Genomic DNA, 9,782 nt, shown 5'->3' with positions numbered 1-9,782 from the left:
GGCCAATGATCTATATATTCAGAATATACAGGTGGCTTCCGATTGCAAAGCAGTGGTGGACGACATCCAGAAGCGTAGCTTGGCTTGCTATGGTGCAATAGTTCAGGAGATTAGATATATGTCTGTTTTTTTTCAGTTCTTGTAATATAGTCTATAAAAGTAGGAGCTCAAATTTTGAAGCTCACAATTTAGCGAAGCATGCACTCACCCTAGAAGGTGGCCGCCATGTTTGGTCAGGCCATCCGGAAAATCTTGTGTCCGTCCCTGTAAACATTGTGACGAACTAATAAAGCTTCGCGGAATTGTCTCGAAAAAAAAAACCAAGTCTCAGTCGACTGAGTACTGGTCACTCCCAAATACTTCCTCTGTCCTATAATATAAGAACGTTTTTTGGGCGGAGGGAGTAAAAAAGCTTAGTGAGATTGTAAAAAAAGAAGCTGATCCCTTTGTCTAAAAAAACTGACCCCTTCCCGAATACCGGCCACTGGAAAAATGGCGGAGGTCGCCGGCGACGAGACCCCACCGCTACCTTCGTCTTCCGGCGCCGGTGAATCCTCTCTCCTCTCGTCCCCTACCTCGCCCACCGCCACCAACGGGGACAAGCCGCCGCCGCGCACGAGGAAGCCCGGCACGAAGCGCCTCGTTCTCACTGCCTCGGTCCTCCTCTCCTTCCTCGTCGGTAACCTCCCCAAATCTACCAGTTTTAGGGCCTTTTTCTCTTCTCTTCTCCGTATAACCCGCGCGCATCTCGCTCTCTCTCCACAGGACTGCCCTTGCTGCTCAAATCCACCGAGATCCACCGGTCGCCGCTGCCCTCCGACGCAATCGCCGGCCTGTCCCGCCGCCTCCAATCCCACCCGCCCTTCTTTCCCCGCGGCCTCCACGCGGTCTTCCTCCGCTCCGGCCCTGGCTCCCCCGCCGCGTCCCTTGCCGATCAGCTCGAGCTGGCAGTCTCGACCCAGCACCACCTCCTCCCCGCGTCTTCTACTGCCAGGAACATCTCCGTGTCAGTCGCCGTCCAGTCGGACTCGGACGGTGGCTGCACCAGCAGCACGGCTGCCGCTTTGCCTTGGCGATGCGGCTCCGTGACCGCAGCGGACTCGGTCGGCGGTGACGAGGCGTTCGATGAATTGCTGCACTCCGCATTGGGTGGTGGTGGTGGGGATGGGATGAAGGTTTACACTATTGTCATTGCTGAGAATGATGATGGGAAGGGAACAACGAGGGTTGTGATCGGAAAGCACCGTCATGCTTGGGTGGTTGGGAAGGTTGATGAGGCTGAGACCGTGTCACTTATTGGCAAGGTGTTCATCAAGTATTTCATGAATGACGGTATTGAGGAGGGCGAGACAGGCATTGGAAAAGGAGAGTTCTTGCCAGTTGATTCAGATGGGAATGTTGTTCTTTCATTCAGCCTGTTGAACGCTGATCCAATTGATTGGGTCTATGATTGGTAAGAACAGTTACAATATGGTATCCAAGTTATCGCTGCGTTTCCGCCATGTGTTCAAAATTTAACTTTGTCCTGTGAGTAGATTGTTTAAGTAAAATACAATGGCAGTAATATTACTGAGGAGTTATGGAACATATGTCAGCACTGACTATAGGCATCTGTTGGCTCCCTCATATAGAATCAATTAGAGTTTATTTCTTTGTACTCCGTAGTTACCTACAGGCTAAGTTACAACTTGTTGTCCTATTATGGCTCCTGCTGTTACAGTTAGGCATCCCACATGCAGGGAGTTCAAAAATATTGGCGAGAGAATCCTGACTCCTGTGGTTGAGGCCCTGCGACCAATTGCCGATATCAATATAGAGAGTCAGGTGCATATTCTGCCTTGTTTGCACCAAACTTGTGTCCTCTTATCTGATTATCTCCTCTAAAGGTGCCCCGTATTAATAAGTACTGTACAACCTCTCCTGTTCTTTTCAGGTTCTCTACCACACTCCGAAGTCGTCCTATTCGAACTATGAAGAAGCGATGGCGGGCCCGGATTTCGACAAATGGCTGGAAGCCATGAAATCCGAGATAGGATCCATGTATGAAAACAAAGTATGGACTTTGACTGACTTGCCCGTTGAGCGGCGAGCCATAGAAAATAAATGGATCTTTAAGAGGAAGACAGATGCGGATGGTAATGTGACCATCTATAAAGCTCGGCTTGTCGCTAAGGGTTATCGACAAGTTCAAGGGGTTGACTACGATGAGACTTTCTCACCGGTAGCGAAGCTGAAGTCCGTCCGAATCATGTTAGCAATTGCCGCATTCTATGATTACGAAATATGGCAAATGGACGTCAAAACGGCATTCCTTAATGGTTTCCTTAAGGAAGAATTGTATATGATGCAGCCAGAAGGTTTTGTCGATCCTAAGAATGCTGACAAAGTGTGCAAGCTCCAACGCTCGATTTATGGGCTGGTGCAAGCATCTCGGAGTTGGAACATTCGCTTTGATGAGATGATCAAAGCGTTTGGGTTTACACAGACTTATGGAGAAGCCTGCGTTTACAAGAAAGTGAGTGGGAGCTCTGTAGCATTTCTCATATTATATGTAGATGACATACTTTTGATGGGAAATGATATAGAACTCTTGGACATCATCAAGGCCTACTTGAATAAAAGTTTTTCAATGAAGGACCTTGGAGAAGCTGCTTATATATTAGGCATCAAAATCTATAGAGATAGATCGAGACGCCTCATAGGTCTTTCACAAAGCACATACCTTGATAAGATATTGAAGAAGTTCAATATGGATCAATCCAAGAAGGGGTTCTTGCCTGTGTTGCAAGGTATGAAATTGAGCTCAGCTCAATGTCCGACCACGACAGAAGATATAGAAGAGATGAACGTCATCCCCTATGCCTCAGCCATAGGTTCTATTATGTATGCCATGCTGTGTACCAGACCTAATATAAACCTTGCCGTAAGTTTGGTAGGAAGGTACCAAAGTAATCCCGGCAAGGAACACTGGACAGCGGTCAAGAATATCCTGAAGTACCTGAAAAGGACTAAGGAAATGTTTCTCGTTTATGGAGGTGACGAAGAGCTCGTCGTAAAGGGTTACGTCGACGCTAGCTTCGACACAGATCTGGATGACTCTAAGTCACAAACCGGATACGTGTATATTTTGAATGGTGGGGCAATAAGCTGGTGCAGTTGCAAGCAAAGTGTCGTGGCGGGATCTACATGTGAAGCGGAGTACATGGCAGCCTCGGAGGCAACACATGAAGCAATATGGGTGAAGGAGTTCATCACCGACCTAGGAGTCATACCCAATGCGTCGGGGCCGATCAAGCTCTTCTGTGACAACACTGGAGCTATTGCACTTGCCAAGGAGCCCAGGTTTCACAAGAAGACAAGGCACATCAAGCGTCGCTTCAACTCCATTCGTGAAAATGTTCAAGATGGAGACATAGAGATTTGTAAAGTACATACGGACCTGAATATAGCAGATCCGTTGACTAAACCTCTCCCTAGAGCAAAACATGATCAACACCAGAATTCTATGGGTGTTCGATTCATCACAATGTAACTAGATTATTGACTCTAGTGCAAGTGGGAGACTGTTGGAAATATGCCCTAGAGGCAATAATAAAAGCATTATTATTATATTTCCTTGTTCATGATAATTGTCTTTATTCATGCTATAATTGTGTTATCCGGAAATCGTAATACATGTGTGAATAACAGACACCGGCATGTCCCTAGTGAGCCTCTAGTTGACTAGCTCGTTGATCAACAGATAGTCATGGTTTCCTGACTATGGACACTGGATGTCATTGATAACGAGATCACATCATTGGGAGAATGATGTGATGGACAAGACCCAATCCTAAACATAGCACAAGATCGTATAGTTCGTTTGCTAGAGTTTTCCAATGTCAAGTATCTTTTCCTTAGACCATGAGATCGTGTAACTCCCGGATACCGTAGGAGTGCTTTGGGTATGCCAAACATCACAACGTAACTGGGTGACTATAAAGGTAGACTACGGGTATCTCCGAAAGTGTCTGTTGGGTGACATGGATCAAGACTGGGATTTGTCACTCCGTATGACGGAGAGGTATCACTGGGCCCACTCAGTAATGCATCATCATAATGAGCTCAGAGTGACCAAGTGTCTGGTCACGGGATCATGCATTACGGTACGAGTAAAGTGACTTGCCGGTAACGAGATTGAACGAGGTATTGGGATACCGACGATCGGATCTCGGGCAAGTAACATATCGATAGACAAAGGGAATAGCGTACGGGGTTGATTGAATCCTCGACATCGTGGTTCATCCGATGAGATCATCGTGGAGCATGTGGGAGCCAGCATGGGTATCCAGATCCTGCTGTTGGTTATTGACCGGAGAGTCGTCTCGGTCATGTCTGCTTGTCTCCCGAACCCGTAGGGTCTACACACTTAAGGTTCAGTTACGCTAGGGTTGTAGGGATATGTATATGCAGTAACCCGAATGTTGTTCGGAGTCCCGGATGAGATCCCGGACGTCACGAGGAGTTCCGGAATGGTCCGGAGGTAAAGATTTATATATGGGAAGTCCTGTTTCGGGCATCGGGACAAGTTTCGGGGTTATCGGTATTGTACCGGGACCACCGGAAGGGTCCCGGGGGTCCACCGGGTGGGTCCACCTGTCCCGGGGGGCCACATGGGCTGTAGGGGGTGCGCCTTGGCCTAATGGGCCAAGGGCACCAGCCCCACATAGTCCCATGCGCCTAGGGTTTGAAGGGGGAAGAGTCCTAGGAGGGTAAGGCACCTCCTAGGTGCCTTGGGGGGAGGGAAACCCCCCTTGGCCGCCGCACCCCTAGGAGATTGGATCTCCTAGGGCCGGCCACCCCCCCTTGGCACCCCTATATATAGTGGGGGAGAGGAGGGACTTCATACCTGAACGCCTTGGCCTTTGGTTGCCTCCTTCTCCCTCCCCAACACCTCCTCCACCTCCATAGTGCTTAGCGAAGCTCTGCCGGAGTACTGCAGCTCCATCAACACCACGCCGTCGTGCTGCAGCTGGTGCCATCTCCCTCAACCTCTCCTCCCTCCCTTGCTGGATCAAGAAGGAGGAGACGTGGCTGTTCCGTACGTGTGTTGAACGCGGAGGTGCCGTCCGTTCGGCGCTGGTCATCGGTGATTTGGATCAGTCGAGTACGACTACATCATCACCGTTCTTTTGAACGCTTCCGCTCGCGATCTACAAAGGTATGTAGATGCATCTAATCACTCGTTGCTAGATGAACTCCTAGATGATCTTGGTGAAACGAGTAGGAAAATTTTTGTTTTCTGCAACGTTCCCCAACAGTTAGTCCTCATTTTCAACCCTTTTGGTCATTCGATGACAAAGGGGGGGAAATTTGAGTTAGTCTTCAAGCGGGTCTATCTTATATGGGCGTTTTTTTGCTAAGTTACAACTCTCGTTCTTTTGATGACTTTGCTGTATTGAGTTGTAAACTTAAACTCTATGGTGGCCTGATACTTTTGCTAAGTTCTTCTGCATGCTTATTCCTCATTAATGTCAATGCACGCATGCTGAATTACATCAGTCACCATATTTCATCATGCATTTCAAATTCTTCATATTATATGACAAATGCGTGTATGAATTACAAGATATAGGGGGAGTTCTCCATGATTATACTCTTCAAGTGTGCATTGCTTCAAAAGCAAATTCCTCACTATGCACATCTTCAGGGGGAGTTCTTCTATATCTTGCAATCAAATTCCTCAATATCAGTATTTACACTTCATATGATTATCCCCGTTGAAAACTTAACCTATATTGTCATCAATCACCAAAAAGGGGGAGATTGTAAGTGCATCTAGTGCCCCTTAGTTATTTTGGTGTATTGGAGACTTCTAGGTTAAGGGACAGATGCGTTTGTGAGTGTACACAGGTCTATAAGTCTATGAGGAGTTTGATATTTACAGACAAAGTCGACCCCTAAAATGAAGTTCTTCGACTGAAGACTTTAGATTTCTGAAGACTTTGAAAGTGAAGAAATTGGTGTGACCCTGAAGACTTGGTATTCATTCGAGGAACATGAAGCCTGAAGACTTTTGTTTTCGTAGTTTCTTTTTCTCTTTCTTGAGTCATAGGAAACACTGTACTATTAAAGAGGGTCGAGGAAATACTAAGGAAAAATTTCCATGTGATGCTCAACTTAAAATCCTACACCTACCAATCCCTTCGAGTGAAGCCATTGGAAATCTCATACAGTTCAATCATATTCTTCAGTGACAGAGACGAAGTTCTTCTGGTCTCTGAGGAATTTGTTCTGACTGAGGAGTTAGGAATTCGCCAGTGCGGATTGCCTACGTAGTGAGGAACATGATAGCCCTGAGAATTTTGAGAGTCAAAATTCCGCCTATTGCTGTGCTACACGCCAGCTGTCCCAAAATATCTACCCACCTAATGGTCATATTATTGAAGGGCATTTATGTCTTATCATGTCGGGCTGCTCACCAGGCTATAAATAGCCCCCCCTACAACCACTAGCTGGTTGGCTGCTCTGAGAGAAACTGACACTTGTCATTTGAGAGCATCCCATCCTTCGAGGACTTTGAGCGAAAATCATCAAGTAAGGAAAACCCAAACCCAAACCCAAACACCTTCAAACCCAAAGTGATTGAGCATCACTAAAGAGATTGATCCTGCGTGGATCCGACGCTTGTTACCTTTGGAGACTGTGCTTCTTCCAGACGGTTAGGCGTCAAGGTCTAGAGCATCCAAGAGGAATTGTGGATCGCCGAGTGACCGAGTTTATGAAGGTTCGGAAGTCATCTGAAGACTTACCACGAGTGATTGGGCGAGGTCTGTGTGACTTTAGCTCAAGGAGAATATGGTGAGGACTGTGTGTCCGGGACTATGTGTCCTTTGGTTTAAATACCTAGCCGCTCAAACTAGATGTACAACTGAGACAACAGTTGGAACTGGTCTACCAAATCATTGTCTTCACCAAGCTTACTGGTTCTATTTCCTCAACTCTTTCAATTCCTCATTTCACTTGTTGTGTGCTTGTTCATATCTGTTTGAAGACTTTGACTGAAGACTTTCTCAATTTCCTCAGTTCAATTTCTTCAGTCTGTTTGTCTTCATCCTGTGTTATCCTTTGTTTACGCTTTCTGTACTCTGTGCTTGTCTTCATTTCATCATGATGACTATGCTTGTGTTCTGTTATGTTTACTTCTGAGTACTTATTCCGCTGCAAGTAGTTCTTCGCTAAGGAATTTCCTCACCAACAAATTCCTCAGTAAAGAATTCATAAAAATCCCCTATTCACCCCCTCTAGTCGATATAACGCACTTTCATGCCCGGACGATTTTTCGGCTCATTTTTATCAGCGTCATTGGGATATTTGTGGAGAGGAAGTTACACAGATAGTTCTGCGGATTGTCAGAGGGGAGGAGAGTGCCGAATGCATCAATGATACTATTCTTGTTCTCATCCCAAAGGTAACTAATCCCACAAATTTGTCTTAGTACAGGCCAATCAATTTGTGCAATGTGTTATATAAAATTGCCTCTAAAGTAGTGGCAAATAGGCTGAAAGTTATCTTTCCTGACATCATCTCAGAGGAGCAATCTGCCTTTGTTCCAGGTAGACTGATTATAGATAACATCATAGCCTCTTATGAATGTCTGCATTTCATGAAACGATCCACCTCAAGAGGTAACAGTTCATGTGCTCTGAAACTAGATATGATGAAAGCCTATGATAGGCTAGAGTGGTCCTATCTTAGGGCTATAATGGCTAAGCTTGGTTTCTCTCGGCAGTGGATTGATATAGTTATGGGCATGATTGCTTCAGTTTCTTTCTCGGTGATGTTTAACAGTGAGAAACTCGAATCTTTTAATCCTTCAAGAGGGATCCGACAGGGAGACCCAATATCTCCTTACATGTTCTTGATCGCAACAGAGGGCCTTTTGTGCCTCCTGAAATTCAGTTCTCAGTCATCAACCTTATCAGGTATTAAGGTGGCTCCTTCGGCGCCTACTATTAATCACCTTCTATTTGCAGATGACAGCCTGTTGCTTTTTAAGGCCAGTGTGGAGGGAGCAATTGCGGCGTCAAACCTATTGGACAAATATTGCAGCGCTTCGGGACAGAGAGTTAATCATGATAAATCCTCAATTTTTTTTCAGCAAATGATGCCCCGGTCAGGTTAGAGAAGATGTGAAGAACTCTTTACAAGTTCATAATGAAACTCTCAGCGTGTCTGGGGATGCCCACTAATGTTGGCCACTCCAAGAATGGCACCTTTAAATACCTACATGATCGGGTGTGGGAGAAGATCAAAGGGTGGATGGAAAAGCTTTTGTCAGCAGCAGGGAAGGAGATATTGATCAAATCAGTGGCAAAAGCTATACATGTCTTCTCCATATCATGTTTCAGGCTCCCTAGAGGTTTGTGTGAGAGCATTACCTCGATAATTAGGCAGTTCTTGTGGGGATCCAAGCAAGGAAAAAGGAAGCCATGCTGGGTGTCATGGGATATTATGACACGGCCAAAACACCTTAGAGGTTTGGGATTCAGGGACTTGGAGATTTTCAATTTAGCGCTCCTAGCGAGACAAGCATGGCGCATACAGACAAATAATACATCATTGAGCGCTAGGATGTTAAAGGCAATTTGCTTTTCGAGTTATAGCTTGCTAGAGGCAGAGTTGGGATCTCATCCTTCTCAGATTTGGCGAGCGATTCTGGACGGCCGAGATATTATGGCTCAAGGACTCATCCGGAGGATTGGGGATGGGACGAGTATGGCGATTTGGACACATAAATGGATTCCTTGTGATCACTTTAAACGTCCAATAACCTCTCTGGTACCTAACCCTCCGCTTATGGTTGCTCAACTCATAGTAACACGAACGTCTCCTGGAATGAGAATCTGGCCAGGTCGATGTCCACTCATTTTGAAGCAGAAGAGATCCTCAAAATACCGCTGTGCACACGTACAATTCCAGATTTCTGGGCTTGGCATGAGGAAAGCAAGGGAATTTTCACAGTCCGGTCTGCTTACCGAATGATTTTGCGCACTAAGTTGAGTAGGGAGTGCTGGATTGACGAGGAAGCAGGCACATCAAGGAACCAGTCTGAGAATAATCAGTGGTCCTCTATCTGGCATATCAAAGTTCCATCAAAACTCCGGGTTTTTGTTTGGAGACTAGCAAGACAATCCATCCCATGCAATGTTCTGCTACACCACCGTAACATGGCTATAACTGAAACTTGTGCTCTTTGTGGAGCTCGGGGCACCTGGAGACATGCCCTACTTTCCTGCCCTATGGCAGGTAGTGTATGGATTCTAGCGCCGGATCATATACTGGAGCAAATGAGTGAGCACATGGAGGATAGTGCAAAGGACTGGATCTTTGCCTTACATAAAATCATGTCCCAAGACAATTTTGTGCGAGTGGTGGTAACTCTATGGGCAATCTGGGGAGCGAGAAGGAAGGCCATTCATGAAAACATCTTCCAAGCACCAGCGACAGTTCATGGTTTCATCAACTCTTACATCATGGAGCTGCAAGAGATAAACGTAAAACCTTCACCTGCTGTTGCTATCACCGCGCCACAACGCAGGTCTCTCCGGATCCCGCCGGTTACAGGTTATTCGAAGTTCAACGCTGACGCTGCTGTTTCTAGGCACGGTTTTGGTTCCATTGGTGTCATTGCTAGGGATCAGTGAGGTACTTTCCTGGGTGCCTTAGCTCTAGTGTTCAGATTCATATCGGATCCACCCATCGGACCCACCCACACTAGAAGCCCTTGCTATACGGGAGGC

The 9,782-nt window shown here is 46.3% G+C and overlaps 1 protein-coding gene across 1 annotated transcript; it reads left to right on the top strand.

Annotated features, from left to right (window-relative positions):
• The first annotated feature begins 423 nt into the window (after positions 1-423).
• Positions 424-8,147, top strand: LOC119339274. The gene is made up of 5 exons (XM_037611394.1): positions 424-679; positions 766-1,453; positions 1,740-1,824; positions 1,934-2,043; positions 8,141-8,147. The coding sequence occupies exons 1-5, from the start codon at positions 493-495 to the stop codon at positions 8,145-8,147; spliced, it is 1,077 nt and encodes a 358-aa protein (XP_037467291.1). The 5' UTR covers positions 424-492.
• Positions 8,148-9,782: the final 1,635 nt, after the last annotated feature.

This window comes from Triticum dicoccoides, chromosome 7B (assembly GCF_002162155.2).
Source record: "Triticum dicoccoides isolate Atlit2015 ecotype Zavitan chromosome 7B, WEW_v2.0, whole genome shotgun sequence".
Taxonomy (NCBI): domain Eukaryota; kingdom Viridiplantae; phylum Streptophyta; class Magnoliopsida; order Poales; family Poaceae; genus Triticum; species Triticum dicoccoides.
This window is presented reverse-complemented; position numbering and strand designations above follow the sequence as displayed.

Bases quoted from the DNA above. Each gene is read 5' to 3' on its own strand.
- LOC119339274 (XM_037611394.1), top strand. From the start codon at position 493: ATGGCGGAGGTCGCCGGCGACGAGACCCCACCGCTACCTTCGTCTTCC. The intron at 680-765 runs GTAACCTCCCCA...CTCTCTCCACAG, and splicing joins CCTCCTCTCCTTCCTCGTCG to GACTGCCCTTGCTGCTCAAA. The intron at 1,825-1,933 runs GTGCATATTCTG...TGTTCTTTTCAG, and splicing joins ATATCAATATAGAGAGTCAG to GTTCTCTACCACACTCCGAA.